The following is a 25,981-nucleotide window of genomic DNA, read 5'->3' on the forward strand; positions in this document are numbered from 1 at the left end:
GATTTGATTTTCTAGAGAAAATTCATTAATAACCTCTAACGTGCGTGATAGGTTTGAAATGACTCATTTAGTATCAGCATTGATAAAGTGATATTAATAATAATAATGCATGCTCGGGCCGGTCCTGATAAAGCCATGTAAATTCATCAAAAGGGAATTAAGTAGGCCTACAATGCTGAGCAGAATATTTCCAAACTGCACTGAATTTATTATTATTATTATTTATTTATTTTTTAAATTTACGCATTTTAATTTCATAACAATTAAACTGAGTAATCTTCATTAAAATAAAATTACAACTAAATATTGTATGGTTTATTAAATGTAATTAGTTAAACATTACACTAATTCAATTTGATGGAATTTTGTTAAGAAATGTAATTGCGTAAATCTTAAAAAAATAGGCTTTTTTTTTTAGAGTGTGCAAGGTTAAAGGTCTGTTTGGGAGATTTCATTTCTTGATATAAGCTCGTATGCTCGTTAGGCACCAATGCAAGATAATAGAAAAACCTATAATGGAAAAGATAATATGTTTTTAGGATAATAACATATGGTAGGCCTATATTATATTGTATTTATTAATTTAATAAGCCTTTCACTAGCTTGCCCAGTATTAAAACTTTCACAAGCGCCTACACAATGAATGTCATGAATAAATAATAGTTTTTAGTGTTTTTCTTTCTTTGTTTCGACGCTTCACACTCCTGTCCAATGGAGGCAGTAAAGGACAGAAAGCAGGGTTGCCAGCCGTCATTAAATCTCAGAAGAAGAATCCTCTTCCAGTGTTTGGACTGTATGTGTGTCAGTATTGTGGCTTTATTACAAACTTTGCCATCGTGGTACACGTTTCCAAGACTTGTTTCCACACAAACAGGGGCAGCAGATCTGCGTGACATCCTGTTGTAAAGATGGACTTTATTAAAGAAGAGAGTGAAGACATGACTGATCAAAAACCATGCAGAATAAAAAGTGAAGAGACAGAGGAACAAATAGGTTGGTGTTTACTTTTAATACTTCATATAATGACTGCTGATGAACATTAATGTAACCAAAGCTTCAGTCAAGTTTTGACACTTACAGATCCTCTAGTTATTTCACTGTGTAGTGTATTTTTTGTCCTGTATTTTTCTTCTGCTGTATGTGGTTTTGACACCTTTTTTTTAATTTTTTTTTTAAGTATTATTATTATTATTATTATTTTAACTTTAAATGCAAACCAACTTTTACATTTTACAATTATAATTAATTTATATTTATTTATCACACATTATACATTTGTACATACACAGTGAAATAATTTTTTTTCACATATCCCAGCTAAGCTGGGGTCAGAGTGCAGGGTCAGCCATGATACGGTGCCCCTGGAGCAGATACGGTCAAGGGCCTTGCTTAAGGGCCCAACAGTGGCATCTTGGCAGTGCTGGGGCTTGAACCCCCAACCTTCTGATCAGTAACCCAAAGCCTTAACCGCTGAGCCACCATTGCATAATGACCATTACATAATGACGTCAGATATCTGCCCCATTTTTCCACAAGCAAATTAAACTTCCCCAGTTTTCTAAATGACCCTTCTTCAAAGGCCGCCACCCTACCCGTCTCTGAGCACCACTCCTGAAATGAGGGCGCTCCAGCTGACCTCAATAACCTTAAAGGTATCTGTATGGCGATCATGACACTTGTTAGGACCCAACTCTTTATGTGTCTATTCTTAAAACTGATGACCGCCCCATCGCCCAAATTACAGAGTCTGGGGCAAAATGATACCCGAGTGCCCAATACATCACACACAAACCTCTGAACCTTCAACCAAAACTCCTGTATCTTAACACCCCCCCAAAAGACATGGGTTCTCCATCCTCTGATTGGCATCACAAGCAGGAGTGCTACAGTTTTGTTTTTGTAATTAACATTTTTTATTGATTCAAAGAGAAAACATTACAGAGAAAAACACAACATATACACACCGAATCAACATTTAACTTTTAACACTCATTAACATCCCTCCCCAAACACCAACCCCACCCTACCTCAAAGAACACCCCTGTGGTCACATAAAATAATACACACACACAAACAATCAAATAAAAAAAAAATAAATAAAAATAAATAAAAAATAAAATACATATATAGTTAAACTAAACATCTCCCTCCTCATCCCTTCCCCTAGAGTACTCCAAAACTGCCAAATACCTACCCCACTTCCTGAAAAATAAGTCCTCCAGCCCCAGCCTTCCATCTATCATCTTCTCATAAGCCACCACCCTCCCCATCTCCGCACACCACTCCGGAAATGGTGGCGCTCCGTCTGACTTCCATTCCCTTAAAATAATTTGTCTACCTATCATCATGGCAGTCAGAACCCAATTTTTTATATATTTGTAGCCCGAATTTATAATTTCCCCATCGCCCAAAATGCAGAGTCTGGGGCAAAGTAAAATTTGAGTGCCCAGAATGTCATGCAAATAATTTTGAATCTTTAACCAAAAATCTTGGATCTTAACGCATCCCCAAAAAACATGCGCTGTATCTCCAACTTCTGATTGGCATCACCAGCAGGTGGGTGTGTCTTTAAGACCAAGCCTATATAATCTAGAGGGGGTCCAATAAAATCTTTGTAAAATCTTAAATTGCATAAGGCGAACCCTTGCATCCCTAGATGCAGACTTGACATTTTTCAGAATCTTAGTCCACACTCCATCTTCCAATACCAAATTCAAATCTTTCTCCCATTATTTCTTAATAGAATTTAAAGCTCCATCCCCCATACTCTGAATTAACAGGGAGTAGTACATTGATGCCTCATGACCTTTTCCAAAAGCCACAATCACCTCTCCCAAAGCATCTGCCTCCTTAGGGGGTGTGTGCTACTCCCAAATATAGTACAAAGCAGGTGGCGCAATTGTAAATACCTATAAAACTGAGGTCTGGGGATCCCAAAATGTTGGACCAAGTTTTCAAACGATCTCAACACTCCACTTTCATATAGGTCACTGAGTGTAGCAACCCCCCTCACAATCCACTCTGGCCAGCAGAAAGGAGACTTGCCAATACATAATTTAATTAATTAATTTTTTTTTAATTAATTTTTAATTAATTAATTAATTTTCTTTATTTATCACACATTATACATTTTGCACATATATGGTGAAATTCTTCTTTTTCACATATCCCAGCTAGGCTGGGGTCAGAGTGCAGGGTCAGCTATGATACAGCGCCCCTGGAGCAGATAGGGTCAAGGGCCTTGCTCAAGGGCCCAACAGTGGCATCTTGGCAGTGCTGGGGCTTGAACCCCTGACCTTCTGATCAGTAACCCAGAGCCTTAACCGCTGAGCTACCACTACCATCTTGGGTTCTGCCATATGCTCGAGGCAACATTTAAATAAGTGTCCAATTTAAACAGTCTGGACATTTAGTCCATACCGAGTGTAAATGCGAAATAACGGGGTGTAACTTAACTTTTCCGATTAGTTTGATAGAGATGCTTTGTAATGGCGAAATAGGGGCAAGAACTGCCTGTTCAATAACAAACCAGGGAGGGGCTCTCTCAGGGGGAAGTGACCAATGAGCCAAATGTCTGAGACTGAACGCATAGTAATAAAACAAAATCTTGGGTAGGCCTAGCCCACCTTTGTCAATCGGCCTATGTAACTTATTAAAATGCAATCTGGGACGTTTACCATTCCAAATGAAGGACTTCGCTATACTGTTGAATTGCTTGAAAAAAGAGAGGGGGACATCTACAGGTAGGGACTGTAGCAGGTAGTTAAATTTTGGAATACAATTCATTGTAATAACATTAACCTTTCCAATCATCGATATGAAGCCCACCTGCCCACATCGTTCGAAAATATTTTTATTAAAGGGTCAAAATTGACACTAACTTAATCAGACAAATTTGCTGGGAATAAAATCCCCAAATACTTAATGCCCTGTTTGGGCCATTGGAAGGCACCTGGCTGGAAAGCCGTTACTGGACAGTACGCTTTCAGAGCCAAAGCTTCGGATTTAGACCAATTAACTTTGTATCCTGAGAACTTGGAAAAAGAATTAATAATTGTGTGGAGGCAAGGCATAGATCTAGTAGGTTCAGAGACAAATAATAAAATATCATCTGCGTAAAGCAGAAGCTTATGCGCCACACCTCCCACCACCACCCCTGGAAAATCATCTTCCTTTCTTATCGCGGCTGCTTATGGTTCCAGGGCATGACAGAACAATAAAGGGGAAAGAGGGCAGCCCTGCCGAGTGCCCCTATCCAGAGTAAAATACAGGTGCATCTCAATAAATTAGAATGTCGTGGAAAAGTTCATTTATTTCAGTAATTCAACTCAAATTGTGAAACTTGTGTATTAAATAAATTCAGTGCACACAGACTGAAGTAGTTTAAGTCTTTGGTTCTTTTAATTGTGATGATTTTGGCTCACATTTAACAAAAACCCACCAATTCACTATCTCAAAAAATTAGAATACATCATAAGACCAATTAAAAAAAACATTTTTAGTGAATTGTTGGCCTTCTGGAAAGTATGTTCATTTACTGTATATGTACTCAATACTTGGTAGGGGCTCCTTTTGCTTTAATTACTGCCTCAATTTGGCGTGGCATGGAGGTGATCAGTTTGTGGCACTGCTGAGGTGGTATGGAAGCCCAGGTTTCTTTGACAGTGGCCTTCAGCTCATCTGCATTTTTTGGTCTCTTGTTTCTCATTTTCCTCTTGACAATACCCCATAGATTCTCTATGGGGTTCAGGTCTGGTGAGTTTGCTGGCCAGTCAAGCACACCAACACCATGGTCATTTAACCAACTTTTGGTGATTTTGGCAGTGTGGGCAGGTGCCAAATCCTGCTGGAAAATGAAATCAGCATCTTTAAAAAGCTGGTCAGCAGAAGGAAGCATGAAGTGCTCCAAAATTTCTTGGTAAACGGGTGCAGTGAGTTTGGTTTTCAAAAAACACAATGGACCAACACCAGCAGATGACATTGCACCCCAAATCATCACAGACTGTGGAAACTTAACACTGGACTTCAAGCAACTTGGGCTATGAGCTTCTCCACCCTTCCTCCAGACTCTAGGACCTTGGTTTCCAAATGAAATACAAAACTTGCTCTCATCTGAAAAGAGGACTTTGGACCACTGGGCAACAGTCCAGTTCTTCTTCTCCTTAGCCCAGGTGAGACGCCTCTGACGTTGTCTGTGGTTCAGGAGTGGCTTAACAAGAGGAATACAACAACTGTAGCCAAATTCCTTGACACGTCTGTGTGTGGTGGCTCTTGATGCCTTGACCCCAGCCTCAGTCCATTCCTTGTGAAGTTCACCCAAATTCTTGAATCGATTTTGCTTGACAATCCTCATAAGGCTGCGGTTCTCTCGGTTGGTTGTGCATCTTTTTCTTCCACACTTTTTCCTTCCACTCAACTTTCTGTTAACATGCTTGGATACAGCACTCTGTGAACAGCCAGCTTCTTTGGCAATGAATGTTTGTGACTTACCCTCCTTGTGAAGGGTGTCAATTATTGTCTTCTGGACAACTGTCAGATCAGCAGTCTTCCCCATGACTGTGTAGCCTAGTGAACCAAACTGAGAGACCATTTTGAAGGCTCAGGAAAACTTTGCAGGTGTTTTGAGTTGATTAGCTGATTGGCATGTCACCATATTCTAATTTTTTGAGATAGTGAATTGGTGGGTTTTTGTTAAATGTGAGCCAAAATCATCACAATTAAAAGAACAAAAGACTTAAACTACTTCAGTCTGTGTGCATTGAATTTATTTAATACACGAGTTTCACAATTTGAGTTGAATTACTGAAATAAATGAACTTTTCCACGACATTCTAATTTATTGAGATGCACCTGTAATCTGAAATTAATCCATTTGTTTGTACCGCTGCTACAGGGTGTCTATAAAGTAACTTAATCCAACCAATAAATGTACTCCCGAACCCATACATTTCCAAAGTCTTAAAAAGATAATTCCATTCTACCATATCAAATGCATTTTTGGCGTCAAGTGAGATGGCAGCGACCGGAGTCTGATCATTCGCCACTGACCACATGATATTGATGAGACGCCTGATGTTATCAGAAGAGCTGCGGCCCCGAATAAATCCCACCTGATCTATATATATATAAGAGATGTCATAACCTCACTTACTTGGTTAGCCAAAATTTTTGACAATATTTTTACATCTAGTTGGATCAGGGAGATTGGACGGTAACTTTTACACTTGCTTGGATCTTTGTCCTTTTTTAAGAATCAGACTGATCTGGGCTTGTGTCATGGTTGGAGGAAGCTTTCCATTCTTTAATGATTCAGTATAAACTTCTAACAAAAGTGGAGCCAGTTCTGTAGCATAGGATCTAGAAAAATTCAGCGGCAAAACCAACTGGCCCCGGAGCCTTGCCAGTAGGTAGGGAATTAATTACCTCGTCAAGCTCCTCCAAGGTTATCTCAGAATCAAGAGCTTTTTTTTTTTTGCTTAATCGTCAGTTTAGGAAGTTCTAATGGTTCCACAAAGTTTCTAATATCTTCGTCAGTAGACGAAGACGTGGAACTATAAAGATCAATATAGAACCCTTTAAAAGCATTATTAATATCAATGGCTGAGGTAAAAATTTCACCACCAGCAGATTTCACTGAGGGAATGATAGAAAGAGACTCTCTCTGCTTTATATATCTAGACAAAAGCTTCCCTGCTTTGTCCCCTGACTCAAAGTATGACTGTCTTGCCCTGAATAACCAAAACTCCACTTTCCGCGACAAAATAGTATGATATCTGTATTTTAATTGGGTCAATTCTCTGAGGCCATCAGCTGACATACGGCGCTTCAGCTCTGCCTCTGCACTTTTAATATTTCCTTCCAACTCCACGAGTTCTCGTGCTTTGGATTTTTTGATGAATAAGCATACTGTATGATCCGACCACTAAGAACCGCCTTAAGTGCCTCCCAAGCCACGCCCACAGAGGATACTGAGGACCAGTTGGTCTCCATATAAACATTGATTTCAGTCTTTAACATTTGTTGGAAATCAGGATTTTGCAAAAGGGACACATTAAGGCGCCAACTATATGATTTCTTTTTCTCTGTATATGGCAACACCTCGCATGATCAGAGACTAAGATATTTCCAATTGAGCAATCAACAACAGATGAAATGAGGGATTTGGATATTTTAAAAAAAATCTATTCTAGAATAAATCTTATGGACTGATGAAAAAAGGTATAGTCCCTACCAGATGGGTTCAAAAGTCTCCAAATATCCGTAAGACCAAGATTTTTACACATCATGTGAAGCGTCAATGTTGCTGTAGGGGGTTTTCACACTTTTGCTTCACTGTGATCAAGGACAGAGTCCATCAAAAGATTAAAGTCTCCTCCCAATATTATATCATGAGGGGTGCCAGCGGTTTGTAACATCCCTTCAAGATCTATAAAAAAGCCCTGATCATCAGCGTTAGGTGCGCAAATATTAGCCAAAATCAGCCTTTGCCCTTGAATTTCAGCTAAAACAATAATGACTCTCCCTAATTTATCTTTAGTCCATTTGAGACATTTGAATTGTAGATGTTTATTAATCAATATAATGACTCCCTTTCTCTTACTTGAGCCAGCACTAAAAAAAACATGTCCACCCCATATCTTCCCAAATTTTTCAGCTTCCTGTGGGGAAAGATGCGTTTCTTGAAGAAACACTATATCATATTTCTTACGTTTAAGAAAAGTAATAACCTTCCTTCTTTTTATGGGGTGCCCCAAACCATTTACATTCCATGTGGAGAGAGATAGTACACTCATATTAACATTTGACATTTTGATATAGTAGAAAAAATTAGTAGAAAACAAATTTGTGAGGCAAAATTACATAACAGAAAATACTTTGTAAAATAAACCCAGCAAATAGGAAGAATGAACACAAAGAATGTGTAGATTCATTCACAGAACTGTCTCAAAGATGTGATCTTCCACAAAACAAATTCCAGCCGATATAAACCGTTCAGATTCCTCGGACAGACAGACGAGTGTTCCGTGAGCCAGCTGTTATGAGTTCGGCGGATGACGTAATCATTCCAGTGTCCCATAAAAAACTAAAAACAAACTACAGCCAGCAGGAGGAATAAGCACGAAGAACGAACAGATTAATCCACAGCTGTTCCAAAGGAGTGTTATTCAATAGAACAAGCTCCAGCCTCTAGGCGGAGCCAACACAAAAAGAAACAAAACCGGCATCCCGGTTTCCCGGATGATCAAGTCAATTCACTTGGAGGCCGCATAAAAGTACAGGTGCATCTCAATAAATTAGAATGGCGTGGAAAAGTTCATTTATTTCAGTAATTCAACTCAAATTGTGAAACTCGTGTATTAAATAAATTCAGTGCACACAGATTGAAGTAGTTTAAGTCTTTGGTTCTTTTAATTGTGATGATTTTGGCTCACATTTAACAAAAACCCACCAATTCACTATCTCAAAAAATTAGAATATGGTGACATGCCAATCAGCTAATCAACTCAAAACACCTGCAAAGGTTTCCTGAGCCTTCAAAATGGTCTCTCAGTTTGGTTCACTAGGCTACACAATCATGGGGAAGACTGCTGATCTGACAGTTGTCCAGAAGACAATCATTGACACCCTTCACAAGGAGGGTAAGCCACAAACATTCATTGCCAAAGAAGCTGGCTGTTCACAGAGTGCTGTATCCAAGCATGTTAACAGAAAGTTGAGTGGAAGGAAAAAGTGTGGAAGAAAAAGATGCACAACCAACCGAGAGAACCGCAGCCTTATGAGGATTGTCAAGCAAAATCAATTCAAGAATTTGGGTGAACTTCACAAGGAATGGACTGAGGCTGGGGTCAAGGCATCAAGAGCCACCACACACAGACATGTCAAGGAATTTGGCTACAGTTGTTGTATTCCTCTTGTTAAGCCACTCCTGAACCACAGACAACGTCAGAGGTGTCTTACCTGGGCTAAGGAGAAGAACTGGACTGTTGCCCAGTGTTCCAAAGTCCTCTTTTCAGATGAGAGCAAGTTTTGTATTTCATTTGGAAACCAAGGTCCTAGAGTCTGGAGGAAGGGTGGAGAAGCTCATAGCCCAAGTTGCTTGAAGTCCAGTGTTAAGTTTCCACAGTCTGTGATGATTTGGGGTGCAATGTCATCTGCTGGTGTTGGTCCATTGTGTTTTTTGAAAACCAAAGTCACTGCACCCGTTTACCAAGAAATTTTGGAGCAATTCATGCTTCCTTCTGCTGACCAGCTTTTTAAAGATGCTGATTTCATTTTCCAGCAGGATTTGGCACCTGCCCACACTGCCAAAAGCACCAAAAGTTGGTTAAATGAGCATGGTGTTGGTGTGCTTGACTGGCCAGCAAACTCACCAGACCTGAACTCCATAGAGAATCTATGGGGTATTGTCAAGAGGAAAATGAGAAACAAGAGACCAAAAAATGCAGATGAGCTGAAGGCCACTGTCAAAGAAACCTGGGCTTCCATACCACCTCAGCAGTGCCACAAACTGATCACCTCCATGCCACGCCAAATTGAGGCAGTAATTAAAGCAAAAGGAGTCCCTACCAAGTATTGAGTACATATACAGTAAATTAACATACTTTCCAGAAGGCCAAAAATTCACTAAAAATGTTTTTTTTATTGGTCTTATGATGTATTCTAATTTTTTGAGATAGTGAATTGGTGGGTTTTTGTTAAATGTGAGCCAAAATCATCACAATTAAAAGAACCAAAGACTTAAACTACTTCAGTCTGTGTGCACTGAATTTATTTAATACACGAGTTTCACAGTTTGAGTTGAATTACTGAAATAAATGAACTTTTCCACGACATTCTAATTTATTGAGATGCACCTGTATATAGCATGACTTACACAATCTGTCAACTTTATAAAAGACATCCTTTGTGTGAGCATGTAGATATTTTGCGGTCATCCGTAGTGTCCACTCTCAAGCTGGCCGGAACTTCAATGCAAAAGTAATCTTTCATCAATGCAAAAGTTTCTTTAAGGAAAAGTGTTATTCAAAAAACAAGCTCCAGCCGCACGGTGGAGCCAATGCAAAAAACCCAAAATGTCACCCAGCTTCCTTGAGTAAGTACAGCGAGTCGACCCACTCACATGAGAAACATCCAATGGTTTACTCACCCAATGATTCAAAAGAAATCAAACGACCTTCGTTTCTATTCTCAGTTTGGCCAGAAACATCAGAGCAAACGAGATCTTTCGCCGATGTAAGAGTTTCTTACATTCCTTGAACCGATCGCGTTTCTCTCTTGTCAAACTCGCAAAGTCCGGGAACAAGAAAATATTATGGTTCTTCCAAGAAAGCTTCCCTTTGCTCCTTGCCTGGCGTAACACAAGATCTTTATCGGATGATCTCAGAAATCTGGCCAGAATCGGTCTCCCTCAGCAGATCTGTGAGCTGGGACTCTGTGAGCTCACTCGATTTCCAGCTTGTGGCCTGTTATGTTGAGCAGACTCGGGGAAAAACTCGTCTAGAAATTTCACCATATCTCTGCCCTCCTCATGCTCAGGAATTCCAACACTTCGAACATTATTCCTGCGACTTCTATTCTCAAGATCTTCGAGCTTTTCAAGAACACATTCCAAATCGACTTTGGTCGCGGGCGGATTAGCGGTAAATTCCCTCTCCGAAGATTCCAAAAAATCGATTCGTCTCTCAACGTCAGTCACTCTTGTAACTAGCTCAGAGAATTTTATTTCCATCGCCATAATCGATCGATGTATTACAGCGAGATCCTCCAAGTCAGCAAGAATCTTTGTCAACATCACCGACATGTTGGACAACTGACGCTGGATCACCTCTCCTGCCACGCCATCCAAATCGAGTCCCCGGTCTGTAGGCCTGTCGGGGCTTTCATCCTTAACACGTAAGTGTCTTTTAATGTCTCCAGAGCCTGAGGATTTTGACTTCTTTGCCATGTTTTGCATCAAAGAGCAAATGTGTAACTGGGTGTATTAAAATTCACCAGATTATAACATGAGAATAATAAAAAATTTAGCAAAGTGCGCAGAGCTCGTCGCTCACACGTCTGCTCCTTGCATGGCGTCACGTGACCTCCGGAGTGCTACGGTTTTGATTCTTTCTTTTTCTTTCTACCGGCCAATGATGATTATGAAAAAACACAACCACAGCCTGTTATTGTTGCTATAGTAACTCAACTTCCAAGCGTGTGTGATTGACAGGTAAAACGCAAGCTATTATTTCTGCTTTGTTGTTAGGTTTGTGGTTATTTTTTGTTATTTCAGCAGACAGCTTGCTTCATACATTCGGATTAACAGCATTAAGGTAAAGAGGGTAAACTTTACCATTCAACTGAACTGTACACAATAGTTTTAGACACTTACCCTTGCTATGCTCTGTCCATGCGTGGAATTAAGAATGCTTGAACGAGCGTTTTTTTTTTTTTTTTTTTCTTCATGCATTCACTTGAACCGCTCATGCAATGTTAATGGTATGGCCCAGTTTAGGGGTGGCCCAGATTATAACTTAAAATCAAGCAGCGCTATAGAAATGTTCACATTTACAATTAAAGCTTCATATTACTAGTACATTGTACAACCCCCCGACATTTGTTTTGATGTCCTTTTGGGGGGAGGTTCAAGCCTTGATTAAGGGGGTCAAACCCACGCCCCCCCCCCCCGTAATTCGCACCCTCAGTAAAATCGCAAGTGGAATTATTTTATATGCAACATTAAAGCATCATAGGCTGAAATGTGTCAGTAATCGGCCTATACTGTTGAAGTACTATTATTTATTATTAAAAATAATAGCTTGATAAAATGATTGTTCTCTTTTGATTAAAAGGCCTGTTGGTCTAGCAGTTGCGTGATCGCCAACCATGTTGGCGATCATCCTGGGTTCAAATCCCCTCTGTGCATACAGTATGTACTTTTAGTTAAATTGTTATAACAGCGTCCTTTAGTTTTCAAAGGTTATGTGCATGACAGTGTCTTGTGTTAATGACTACCCATGACACTGCCAAAAGAAAATCTTTCAGAACAATGCAGTGCATTTTTTTTTATTTATTTTTTTAAATTAGGTACAAAGGCCAAATTGAGAGAATACAAGTTGTTAGAAATATAATTATTATGTTTTTTTAACAAAATCGTAAGATTTTCGATCTTAAATCTTAAATTGGTTTGACAATTTTAAAAAGCCTCTTATGGAAAATGTTTTTTTTTTTTTTTTCAGAAAATCCAATAGAATAGTATAATCATTATACTGTAATTACTGGCTGTCCAATATAATTGTTTGTTTGTGTATGTGTATTTTACAAAAAAAAAAAAAAATCATTTTATCTGTTAAAAAAACAATAATGCTACAAATGCATTCTGTTTGACCTGGATTTGAACCTGGGTCACTGTATGTACTGCCAATAGGACTTATTACTGGACCAGCGTCCCAGCTCCAAGTAATCTGTCATTTTGTGGATTTCAGGTTAATCAAGTCATTATTCATTATAAAGAAATGAAAGCTATTAAAAGTATATTATTGACACTGTGATGCTTCAATATTACAAATTAAAGAATTCCACTTGCCATTTACTGCTCTGACAAGTGTAATCGCCAGTTCCCATTCAAACCAGTGTCCCACGTTAACATGTATGGATTACTTTTGTGCCAATTGTTTTGAACGTAACTTTTTGAAAAACAAATTAAAATATAAATTGAGAATGAATATAAGCAAACGGAAACTGAAAAAAATAAATTCAAAGGCAAAATTTACACTTAGTCTTAATATAGCCCCTTCTATGTCAATACTACTTCCAGGTCAAAGAGCTGTCATTCACAATCTCACAATTCAATAAGAACTCCTCTTTGTTAGCGCCCACACAATAGTTTTGTGTCAGAACTGTGAATGAAAACTCCAGGAGCGTAAATGAAAACTTTAGAAGCGTGACTGAAAATGCGAGCAGCGCATTCGTAAGTCCTGATCAGTGAACTCAAGCAGAGAATTTAATTAACAAAGTATGCAATTTATTTGAAGACTACACTGCGTGCCCAATTATTAGGCAAGTGAGTATTCTGATCTTATCATTATTTTCATGCACATTTTCCAACTCCTAACCAAATAAACTTGAATGCTTATTGGATTCAATCATTTTCAGGTGATATGTATTTGTGTAATGAGGGAGGGTGTGGCGAAAGTGACTAACACCTTACATCAAGGTGTGCGTAATTATTAGGCAGCTTCATTACCTTTTTTGGGCCAAAAAAGAGATTTAACTGACACTGAAAAGTCAAATATTGTAAAATGCCTTTCAGATGGATGCAACACTATTGAGGCGTGACCACCGGACAGTCAAACGTTTGTTGCAAATAGTCAACTGGGGCGCAAAACACGCATGGAGAAGAAAAGGCGCAATTTAACTGCAAAAGACTTGAGAAGAATTAAACTTGAAGCTACCAGAAACCCATTATCCTCCAATGCTACCATATTCCAGAACTGCAACCTACCTGGAGTGTCCAGAAGTACAAGGTGCCAAGTGTTCAGAGACATGACTAAGGTCAAGAAGGCTGAAACACGACCACCACTGAATATATTCACAAGTTGAAGTGTCAAGATTGGGCAAAGAAATACATGAAGACAGAGGTTTTATGGACAGATGAAATGAGAGTGACTCTTGATGGACCAGATGGATGGGCCCATGGCTGGATCACTAATGGACACAGGGCACCACTTCGAGTCAGGTGCCAGCAAGGTGGAGGAGGGGTACTGGTATGGGCTGCTATCATTAAGGATGAGGTAGTTGGAGATGGACTGAAACTCAACTCTCAAACCTACTGCCAGTTTCTGGAAAGTACTTTCTTCAAGCAGTGGTACAGGAAGAAGTTCTCAGCATTCAAGAAGGCCATGATCTTTATGCAGGACAATGCTCCATCACATGCAACCAAGTGCTCCACTGCTTGGCTAGCCAGCAAGGGCCTTAAAGATTCCCAAATAATGACTTGGCCCCCTTCCTCACCTGACTTAAATCCTACTGAGAACTTGTGGGTCCTTCTCAAACGTGAGACTTACAGTGAGGGAAGACAATACACCTCTTTGAACAGCATTTGGGAGGCTGTGGTTGCTGCTTCAGTGGAAGTTGTTCGTGAACAGATCAAGAAACTGACAGACTCCATGGATGGAAGGCTCATGGCTGTTATTGAAAAGAAGGGTGGCTATATTGGTCACTGAATATTTTTGAAAGGTCAAAAATGTTAATTGTCATTTTGTGTTACTTATTTCTTGCACCTACTCTAAAAATTGAGAATAAACAACTGAGTTGGGAGAAATTTTTTTTGTAATGTAGTTGCCTAATAATTGTGCACACTTGTATAGTCCCCTGAGAAAGACAAAACTCACTTTTTCTTTGTTAAACATTCACATTTGAGGTTCAGTAACATTTTGGATTGACTGAGAGCATTGTGTTTGTTCAACAATGAAATTAATCCTGAGGAAGGCAATTTGCCTAATAATTGGGCATGCAGTGTAAGTGTAAATTTAGCCTTTGAACTTATTTTTTTTCAGTTTCCGTTTGCTTTTATTCATTCTCAGTTTATATATTTATTTGTTTTTCGAAAAGTTACGTTAAAAAACAAATTGGCACAAAAGTAATCCCATAAACATGGGCAACCATGTTACACTGTGAAGCTGTTAAAATCACACTTAAACTGTGACAAATTCATTATAACAGACATCAGTGAAACAACTCTGTTTCATAATGATACCAGACTTTTTGTATAATGTGCAAAACGTCTTTTCCTTGATCCTTGGCAATTCACATTGAACGATTCTGCTGAAAAGGCAAGTAAAATTATTCACAGTCACTTGCACATCCCCAGTTAACATGATCCCCAGTTCATCCATAACACTGGTCATCCCGTATTTAAAGATATAATTATGCGTCGCATATTGAATCAATACGGGATATGATTTGTGGAGACATGTCCTCTGGTCTGATGAAACAAAAATTTAACTGTTTGGTCATAATGACCATCGTAATGTTTTTTAGGAAAAAGGGTGAGTCTTGCAAGCCAAAGAACACCATCCCAACCATGAAGCATGGGGGTGACAGCATCATATTGTGGGGGTGCTTTGCTGCTGGAGGGACTGGTGCACTTCACAAAATAGATGGCATCATGGGAAAGGAAAACTGTGTGGATATATTGAAACAAAACGCCAAGACATCAGTCAGGAAGTTAAAGCTCGGTTGCAAATGTGTCTTCCAAATGGACAATGACCCCAAGCATACCTCCAAAGTTGTGGCAAAATGGCTTAAGGACAACAAAGTCAAGGTACTGGAGTGGCCATCACAAAGCCCTGACCCCAGTCTGATAGAAAATTTGTGGGCAGAACTGAAAAAGCGTGTGCGAGCAAAGAGGCCTACAAACCTGACTCAGTTACACCAGTTCTGTCTGGAGGAATGGGCCAAAATTCCAGCAACTTATTGTGAGCAGTTTGTGGAAGGCTATCCAAAACGTTCGACCCAAGTTAAACATTTTAAAGGCAATGCTAGCAAATACTAACAAAGTGTATGTAAACTTCTGACCCACTGGGAATGTGATGAAAGAAATAAAAGCTGAAATAAATAATTCTCTCTCTACTATTATTCTGACATTTCACATTCTTAAAATAAAGTAGTGATCCTAACTGACCTAAGACAGGGAGTGTTTTCTACAGTTAAATGTCAGGAATTGTGAAAAACTGATTTTAAATGTATTTGGCTAAGGTGTATGTGAACTTTTGACTTCAGCTGTAATTTAAAGAAGAATTTGAAGGTAAGACCAACATTGAAATCAAGTTAGCTAGGTTAACTAAAATTAGTTCAGTCATAACAACTCAAAACAATTTTGCATGTTAATGTGGGTATGGCATATTGATAGGATGTTGGTCTTGATGGACTAGATCTGCTACGCTGCTGCTGCAGAGCAAGTACGGAGACATGCTACTGCTAGAAAATACACAGACATACTGAGTTAAGCATATATTACATGCTGCTGCACAAATAGACATTACAAACCTGTGGAAGTGGGCTGCAGTGAAACCTGCTTTGCTGCAAAACTGAGCAATTTACATGTTAGACAGAGAAAGAGTTGCAAGTTGATTGGCTACCCCAGTACATGTAAAGGACCAATCAGATTAAACCATGGAAGCCGATTGGCACTTCACATGTGAGTGAGCCAATTGGCTAACAGATAAGTTCAAAGAACCTATCAGCTTGCACCACATAGAGTAGCATGGCTGAACTTAGGTCATTTTAGTCATGACAACTCTCTGAAAGATTTAGAATGTTAACGTGGGTATGACACATTGATAGGATATTGGTCTTGGTGGACTAGATCTGCTACGCTGCTGCTGCTGGAAAGCAAGTATGGAAACCTGCTTCTGCTAGAAAATACACAGACATGCTGCTGCACAAATATACATTACTATCAATCCCAAAACAAAGCAGGAAAGCTGCACAAGACACATAACACAAAATCACAAAACACAACCCCCCAACAGAACAGAACTATTCGCCAAGACTCTGCTGCTCCGAAGAGCCATGTGCACCAAGTGTATGCTAACTAGGTGTTCCTTGGCCACTGGACTGTTGGTGTAATGCTAATTAACTAAATGTTTATGTGTGCCTGGCCTGTTTGGCCGAATTGTTTGAAAGGCTAGTGACCTAACTCATAATGTGCACCTGAACCAGGAAAGCCCACAGCTCATTTAACTAGACACTTAGATTAGCTACATGTGGATTTAAACTCATGACCTTAGATAAACCTTGTACAGCCAGATTTGGCTAAGTGCTTCTGTGTGTGTTTGCCAAAAGCAGATCTTTTCATGCATGATGTTCGAAGAAAAGCCCCAGCAAACCACCTGAGCAAATAGCATTTTCAGAGAAAAAAAAAAACACTCATAGCGTGCTGCAGTGAAACCGGATTATCTGCAAAACTGTGCAGTTAAAATGATAGACAAAGAAAGAGATGCAAGTTGATTGGCTCCCCGATTACATGTCAAAGGACCAATCAGTCTACACCATGCGAGCCAATTGGCTGAACATGTCACATGTGAGCAAGCCAATTGGCTGACAGATAACAAGTTTAAAGAACCTATCAGCTTGCACCACAGAGTTACATGGCTGAACTTTGGTCATTTGGAAACCCTGATGGTTTCACCATCCGACCATCTGTTAAACATTTCATGGGAGCAGGAATAGCTTCCAGTACTGTGAGACAAATTGCGCATCATTGATGATACAGCAGAAAGGCCCTTCCAAAACCAGGACTTCGTTGCAAATTTGCACTGATCATATTCACATGCAAATGAGCTTTGCGACAAACTTGCGGCAAATTGTGCATTGTTGCTAAAGGTTTGCTGCAAGTTCACCACTACCGGTGAAGGGCTGCAAACTTCTGGCAAACATTTGCGGCAAATCACAAGCTCATTTGCATGTGAAAATAACAAGTGGCAAATTTGCAGCTAGTTTGCCAGAACTCTAGATTTTTTTGTAAGGGGGAACATGTTCCACATTGAAGCGGAGAAAAGACCACTTCCAGCGAACAGCCCGAACTGAGATTTGTCACTTTCCTCTCTGGTTGTTTCAGGTTCTCTGGCTGCAGTGTAGACACATGTTTTATTGTCGACATTGCCAATAATTGTGACAAATTGTTTCAGCCCTACTAATCTCGCTTACCATTGTTTATGTGAACATGATTACTTCCTGTGACCAGAACCTGTTTCTTTGAGGTTGTTTGTATTATCAGTAGCGCTAGAAGAAATGTGATCATGCTTGAATTGATGCAAAAATGTCGGCTGGGGAATAGCAGCTTTCAGGTATTCAACTGAATGGGGTTGATTTCAGGGTGCATGAACTTTCGGAAACAACATGTTGATTTCCAGTGTGATCATATTGTTTTTTTTAGTGCGAGAAAGGCTTCACACATTCACTTTGAAGGAAACCGCTCATACAAACTAATATTATGGCATGTTGCTGTTTAATAATCTTACTAGTACATATCACAATTTTATTTGGATTAATTGTACATTAATTTGTTTTTATCTAAAATATGTCACATGCCAGAAAATTCCATGTTCTATTATTAATTCAGTTTTTATGCCTGGGTTCCTGTCTTCATTTTCTGCATTCTGGAAATAATAAGACCCTATATAATTTTTTTTTTTTTTTTCATTTAATAGACCTGTGTTTTAAAATCAATGCGAGTTTGTGAAATATGTGGTCTTTGGCCTATTATTGTAAATCATTGTTTCGAAAAATACACATTGTTCTAAATAAATTTTAAAATGTTATATGCACTGTGTAATTTGAATACAAACTGATTTTTGTTAAAAAAAATAAGGTAGAAAATTATGCAGTATTTCATTTGAATGTTGGGGTGTACTTCTTTGATGTGAGAAATGAACCAACAGGGCAGACATATATGATAGTAGATTACAGTATTAGTAGCACGAACAATAAAACAAGTGCTCCATGAAGAGTTCACATCACAATATTGTCAATTTTCTATAAGGGAGAGGCTATTTGCACTAAGTGTAGAAAGCAACAAAAAGCATCTTCTTTGCACTAAGTGCAAATAGCGTTAAATGCTATTTGCACTCTAGTGCAAATGGTGGCAGATACTATTACACCCCTGTTTAAATACTAACATACAGTATAGTGGCATCACTGCAGCTTTTTAATTGTGTTTATTTAGTCCCTTACACACCCTGCACCAGGGGTACTCAACTTTGAAAAGCCGGGGGGCCGGAAAGCCAGATCCCTTTGGCCTCAACGGCCGCACTCTTTTTTTTTTTTTTTTCATTATTAAAAGCTTTAATTAAAAACGTTTAATAATAATTGTAATTACTTTTTTATATTAATGAGACGAGCAGACTATGCTACATGCTATTTAATACATCATGGGCACATGTATAGGTATATAGCATAATTTTTGTAAAAGTGTGGTTCTTTAAAAAATAAAAAATGTCTACACCGTACTAATATAATGATTATACATGTATATAGGCATTTATGTTTTTTGTTTGCTTGTTTAAAAAAAAAAAAAAAAAAAAAATACAATGTACTGTACAATTAAAATGCACATTTTGAAGAATTGTTTTTTTTTTTTTTTTTTTATTGCCATATATAGAAAGAGGAGTATCTGTTCTGTTGTCACTGTTAAAGATTGTCATGACACACTAGCTGGGTTTCCATCAAAATGATTCACATTTTTTAAGCACATTTCTAAAAATTAGACTAAGGAAAATACGAATCGTTGCACGTTTCCATCCACTATGTCATGCACATTATCTTGAGGGAGCTGCCTTGTTATAATGGAGCAGCAGAATTACCTCCTTGCTTCAGGGAGAGTTTTATTTGCTGGATTGGGCTGTTGTACCCCTGCCAGGAAACCGTGCAGAATAAGTGTAATATCTGATATTATGAGGGCTGAAATGGCTGCGATGCCCATACACGACCAGTCTCCGCTTACCTGGGAGCGCCTGCTCTCAAAACTGCTCTGGCGGATTGTGAGGACTGCTGTGGGTTAAACAGTTCTGATTCTCAAGGGCCATGTTCAAAGAATTGTGTGCCAAGGTCTTATCTTTCATTGGGCCAGTCACATCAAGCTATCGGACACTCATAACTAGTGCACAAATGGTCAAAATGCGTCATAATTTTGCAAACAAACTGTTTCCATCACCATAATGCACATTTCAACTAATGCAAAACTCTATTAAATCCACCTCCTCTTAGTGCATAACATTGTATGCAAATTTTGAGAGTTTATTCACATATCAAGCGTTTTCATTCAGGATTTCTTATGCGCAATTTAAAAATGTGCAAAAACATAGTTGGATGGAAACCCAGCTTATGGCTACCTAGTAAACACACACAAACTCCGTTATTGCAGGATAAACCTTCTTTCCTATAATTACTGTTCGCAGCCAGCATATATATCTGTTGAGCTCGTTTGTTACCCGACACCCTTAGACTCAGCATGTGCATGTTTAAAGTGACAAAGCGCTCAAACTGTTTCTATCAGTGCGCACGCAGACTGACGGCACACTCCTGGTATATAAAGTGGCTTAAAATCAGATTGATATTCAGGATTTGTAGTTTAATTAGTTATTTTTTATTAGTTGTTTCTTTTCCTCTATAATTGTTCAGCAGTTTATCAGCTCTGAGAATTACCATAAATGCTCTAGAAAATTGACATCTCAAAATTCATAAACGTTTAATAATTTTATGAGATGACAACATCACGCAGGCCATAAAAAGATGGTTATCCAGCCTGCAGGCAACCTGTTGAGTACCACGGCCCTACACCAACACCTACCCCTAAACCTAACCATACCTTACAAAAATTTACAATGTTTTTACTACAGTAACCATAGGATCACCATGGTATTTTTCAGGTAAAATCATAGTAACCACAAAATTAAACATGGTTACTATATTAACAACATATTACTGTAGTACCACCATGGTTCATTGCATCAAAACATAGTTTCCACGAAAACACATGGCTACTATGATATTACTACAGTAAAACCATGGTTAATTTGATCCCAATCAAACCCTTCTCTCAACTCCTTGACCTTCACTGTGGCAAAATCACTGCGAGGAATGACTTTTATTTATATTTAGGAAATATTAAGAGTGGAGACATAGGAAAAAGTATGAGAAAAGGCGGGATTCGAACCCAGATCATTGGCATGAAAAAACACTTTCACACCATCCGTACACCCTGAGCCACTGCAAGGGCAACGTGAGGGCACAGTTTGTCATTAACTTGAGTGTTTCCACCAGACTATTGGAGCGCAGATAGTCACTTTGTCCTCTGTTCTCTTAACCCACTTAACGTCTCACCCGTTAACCAGTTCAACTTCTCTGCCTTATCGTGAAAAATTCAAATATGCCCGCCTTTATTTAGCCAGCAGTTGACTCCTAAGAAATTTGTCGTGGCTGTCATGAGCTTGGTCTGAGCAATGGTGGGCGGAGTTAGTGTGAATAGCCTTTGCCAACAAGATAGGCTATTTACACTTTGTGTAAATAGATACTCCCGTTTCTTTAATGAGATACTGATCTCGTCCATTCTTTAAATATTCATTTTGCATCAATATGTACATATCTGTATTATGACATTGTGTTTTCTCAAGGCTGGTTACTTTGACATGCTTTCATTTTCTACTTGTCCCTCTTGAAGTGTATTTTGACAATGTGTTATTTTCTCCTCAGACTTGAGGGTGAAAGAGGAAAGTCAAGAACTGAACGAAGAGCAGATGCACCATTACTGCCAGAATCCTTCTGGAGAAAAATCTTTCAGTTTCTTGGAGAGTAACAAGAATGTTAAGCAAGAAAGAACTGAACAAAAAAAAGCCATAAATTCCTTCACCTGCTCTCAGGGTGAAAATGGTTTTACAGAGAACAAAATCTCCCATGAAAGTCACACTGGAGAAAAGCTGCACACATGTCATCAGTGTGGGAAGAGTTTTAAATCTCATGGAAAACTTACTATGCATGTGCGAATTCACACTGGAGAGAAACCTTTTGCATGCCATCAGTGTGGAATGAGCTTCATACAAAAAGTAAACCGGGATATTCACATGCGAGTTCACACTGGAGAAAAGCCTCACACATGTCGTCAGTGTGGAAAGGGGTTCACATTTCAAGGAAACCTTAGTATGCACATGCGAATTCACACTGGAGAGAAACCTTATACGTGTCATCAGTGTGGAATGAGTTTTACACAGAAAGTAAACCGTGATATTCACATGCGAGTTCATACTGGAGAGAAGCCTTTCACATGCCCTCAGTGTGGGAAGGGTTTCTCGCGTAAAGGAACAGTTAATTCGCACATGCGAATTCATACTGGAGAAAAACCTTTCACGTGCCATCAGTGTGGAAAGGGTTTCATAGAGGCAAGAAGTCTCAAAACTCATCGGTGCTCTGCAGTAGAATCGGTCCGAAAAACACAACTGAACATTCATGCAGATGAGAAGAGTTATTTGTGTTCTCTTTGTGGAAGAAGTTTTTCAGATCTGCAAGGTTTTAAAAAGCACCAGACAATACATACCAGTAAGAAAGGTCATGTGTGCTCAGAGTGTGGCGAAGTCTTTACTAGAGCTTGTAAATTGAAAATGCACCAAAGAATTCATAAGAAGAAAAAAAACAATCCTAAATCATAATACCGCTAAACTGATTAAATTATCACGGCTCTCTCAGTGTATTCCAATCTATGCTCAAAAGTTCATTTTATATTAATAAAGCTCCATTTTTTTATTTGCTGTAGCATTTATCAACTGCAAATAAATTTATCATCAAATATGGAACCATCAGATGTTGCTAGTTATAAAAACTGGCATTTAACCACCTATAAAATGATTGGGCCTTTTTCATGAAACATAAGCAGGACACATTTTTGTGTAAATCGTTCACAAAGCCAATGATGTAAATCCTCATATCCATGTAAGTTTTTTTTTTTTTTTTTTTTTTTTCTAAATGTTAGTTGGTAGGAACAACATTTATACCTGTTCCTGACCATGTGTACATTTTGTAAAATACATCTGAATGTTTTGTGTTCTTTTAGGCAAGCTGTAGTGACTGTTTTGATAGGAGTGAAATGAAATGAAAAATTAACTAATAATAACCATAATTACTGACACAAATTAGTAAAAAAAAGAAAAAATTAACAGTTGTTAAGCCCACGTTTTTGATTGCTTGCATTTATTTTTTTTAAAATGACAAAATTACGGCTCAATTACAATGTGATGTCCCTCAAAATCAATTGATTTTAGAACCCTTGTTATTTTCACTGTATATGCTTCCTCTGAGCTCTATTTTTCAGAAGTACAGCATATCTCATCACTGTTATGCTGACGATTCCCAATTTTATTTCCCAGTGAGTGTAGACAAGAATTGTTCATCTGAGAACGCCCAGAATTGCTTCAAAGATATTAAACATTGGCTGGCAAACTATTTCTTACAATTAAATGAAAGCAAAACCAAAGTTCTGATTTTAGGTTCCTCCATGTCCTCCTTACCTGGCCTGGTTGCCCAGTTAGGTCCTCTGTCGTCGAATGTACAAGATCTTGTGAGGAGTCTTAGAGTGATTTTAGACTCCTCGTTACTTTTCAATAAGCAGATCAGTGCTGTTGTCAAGGGTAGCTTTTTCCACCTGAGATCTATCGCTAAAATAAAACATTTTCTTTCCCATAAAGACTTGGAAATTGTAATCCACTCACTTATTACATCAAGGTTAGACTATTGCTACTCATTGTACATTGGTCTGCCCCAAACTGCGTTATCCCGCCTACAGCTAGTTCAAAACAAGGCAGCTAGGCTTTTAACAGGGTCAGGAAAAAGAGATCAAATTTCCCCGGTTTTAGCATCGCTACACTGGCTTCCAGTGAAATTCGGGGTCAATTTTAAAATTCAGATTTATGTCTACAAGGCACTATCTGGTCTCACACCCCAATATATCAGTGACCTTCTACACCCTTACTCCCCCACTAGAGCGCTCAGGGCTTCTGATCAACTTTTATTAATCTAAGGGTAATCGTGCCTTTTCTGTAATAGGTCCTAATCTCTGGAACAGTCTCCCTTTCCATGTGAGGTCAGCTTCATCATTAGCCATTTTTAAATCCTCTTTAAAAACATATTTTTATTCTGTAGCTTTTGAATAGATCATTGAATAGTTTGAAATGGATAAATACATGATGTTGTATTTTAAGTGTTTTAATTTATTTTATTATGTTTTATATTTAACTTTAAATCAATCTGTTTTTAAATCACTGTCATTTTTGTAATTTATTTTTTGATCTGTAAAGCACTTTGGGTCAATTTCTGTTGTTTTTAAATGTGCTCTATAAATAAAGGTTGACTTGACTTTAAATTATAGTTTATTCCCAATGCTGCTTCATAAATGTTGTCTTGTTTTTTCCAGCAGAAGTGCTTTTGTGGAAAGATGTTCATTGCATGTTACAGGCATATGCCATTAATTAGTTAATTCTGTGACCCTGCTTGATTTAAAAATGATACTTATCGGCCTGTAATCCTGACAGATTTTTATATTTTACAGTGGCAAGAAAAATTATGTGAACCTTTTGGTTTGTCTTAATCTTACAATAATTAACAAACACAATCTGTTTTAATGAGTAACACGCAAATTATTGTTTTGTTTTTGTACATATTGAATACGTAATTCAATCATTCACACTGTAGGTTGGAAAAAGTATGTAAACCCCTAGGCTAATGACGTTAACAAAAGCGAATTAATGTCAGGACTTGGCAAACCTGGCATCCAGTTAATGAAACGAGATTGGAGGTGTGGGTTAGAGCTACTTTGACTTATAAAAAGCACTCAAATATTTTGAGTTTGCTATTCACAAGAAGCATCTGCTGACGTGGAACATGCCTCACAAAAAGAGGTCTCAGAAGACCTACAATCAAGAATTGTTGCTTTGCATAAAGCTGGAAATGGTTACAAAGTTATCTCGAAGATCTTAGATATTCATCTGTCCACAGTTTATAATAAGTCCGTTGTCTATAAATGGAGACGATTTAGTACTGTGGCTACTCTCCCTAGAAGTGGCCATCCAGCCAAGAAGATTCAAAGGGCGCACAGCAGAATGCTCAATGAGGTAAAAAAAAAAGAACCCTAGAGTGTCAGTGTTGTACCAACACAAAGAGGCACCAAAACACTTTTCCGGACTTTCAGCTTCATCATACCACGATGGTGGAATGACCTTCCCAACTCCATCCGTGAAGCTGACTCACTCTCTGTCTTCAAAAAACGATTAAAAACACATCTTTTCCATGAGCACTTAACCAGTCATTAATAAAAATGTTGCACTTTAATCTGTTTTGAATACTATTCTGATGCTAGTGAAACTTTGTTGTATGGCACTTTTCATACCACTATCTCCTTAAGATGATTTGCTTTTGTTTTCCTCTTTTGTAAGTCGCTTTGGATAAAAGCGTCTGCCAAATGAATAAATGTAAATGACAGTTAAAGACTTGAAGGAAACACCGGAGCTGGTTAACATCTCTGTTCATGAGTCTACTGTACGGAAAACATTAAATAGAAATGGTGTACACTAGGGCTGGGCGATTAATCACATTTTATTTACAAATATGATTTTGGCTTCCAACGATTATGAAAACAAGATAATCGAGATAAAATGATTATTGTGCCGCATTCCGTTTCGCAATGAAACACCTCGGTTTTATATGTTTAAAGCATCCTTTATGAAAATAAACTCAGAAACTGGCATTTCTCTGTGCAGTCAGTGCCGCATCTATGAGTTGCGTGAAGTGACCGAGGAAGAGATTGAATCTTCTCCCGGCTGATGCACACTCTGGCGCGGGAATGCTCGTCACTCGTGTGCGTTTGCTGCAGCTAGATTATAACGTGATGGCTCGCGATGTAGTGAATCATAATATATGTGTCACGTTCACTGTCTATCTTATCATGAAGAAAATCAGCGACACGCAGCTCTATTAAGAAGAGAAAGGTTTTTTTTTGGTGAGATAATGATGGATCGAAGTGAACATAAAGGTGAAGAGAGTGTAGTTTCAGCCCATTATACACGGGAACAAAATATGTTTTTGTTTAGTCTTTTTTTGACTTTTTTTCCAAAATAATATCTAAAACTCCTTTAAAACAACGTACATTCACTTTAGAAGCTATAATGCAGAAGAAAAAATTGTTAATTATTAAAAATTAATCAGGGCTCGACATTAACTCTTGTCTGGGACAAGTGGATTTTTGAAGGTGCAAGTGAAAGAAAATTTTACTTACCCGACCGTACAAGCAGACTGATTAAAACGTCAATAACGAAAAAATAACCAGCTATATTTGTGATAGCCTAGGCCTGTGTCACTTATTCTGCTGTTGAAAGTAATCCAGGGTGTGTAATTTTATAATTCGCTAGTGATCTAGTAACAGATGCGCCCTGTTTGTTTGACAGGTGGCGTATGTGTG

General features: G+C 38.4%; 2 protein-coding genes across 3 annotated transcripts in view; both read left to right on the plus strand.

Annotated features, from left to right (window-relative positions):
• The window catches only part of LOC127440778 (gastrula zinc finger protein XlCGF57.1-like), a 593,771-nt gene that overhangs the window by 560,697 nt on the left and 7,093 nt on the right, over nt 1-25,981 (plus strand). The gene's annotated exons all lie outside the window — the stretch shown is intronic.
• LOC127440845 (gastrula zinc finger protein XlCGF8.2DB-like) lies at nt 775-23,869 on the plus strand. Of its 2 annotated transcripts, XM_051697824.1 has the most exons (3): nt 879-993; nt 10,756-10,893; nt 21,235-23,869. In XM_051697824.1, the coding sequence occupies exon 3, from the start codon at nt 21,279-21,281 to the stop codon at nt 22,182-22,184; it is 906 nt and encodes a 301-aa protein (XP_051553784.1). In that variant the 5' UTR covers nt 879-993; nt 10,756-10,893; nt 21,235-21,278; the 3' UTR covers nt 22,185-23,869. The 2 variants fall into 2 exon arrangements, with proteins under 2 accessions (XP_051553783.1, XP_051553784.1); XM_051697823.1 differs by lacking the exon at nt 10,756-10,893 and having other exon boundaries at nt 775-993.

Source organism: Myxocyprinus asiaticus, chromosome 5 (genome assembly GCF_019703515.2).
Source record: "Myxocyprinus asiaticus isolate MX2 ecotype Aquarium Trade chromosome 5, UBuf_Myxa_2, whole genome shotgun sequence".
Taxonomy (NCBI): Eukaryota; Metazoa; Chordata; class Actinopteri; order Cypriniformes; family Catostomidae; genus Myxocyprinus; species Myxocyprinus asiaticus.

What these genes read in the sequence shown, in the direction of transcription:
- LOC127440845 (XM_051697823.1), top strand. Translation starts at nt 909, where the DNA reads ATGGACTTTATTAAAGAAGAGAGTGAAGACATGACTGATCAAAAACCA. An exon ending in AGAGACAGAGGAACAAATAG is followed by an intron (nt 994 to 21,234) that starts GTTGGTGTTTAC and finishes TTTTCTCCTCAG; the next exon opens with ACTTGAGGGTGAAAGAGGAA.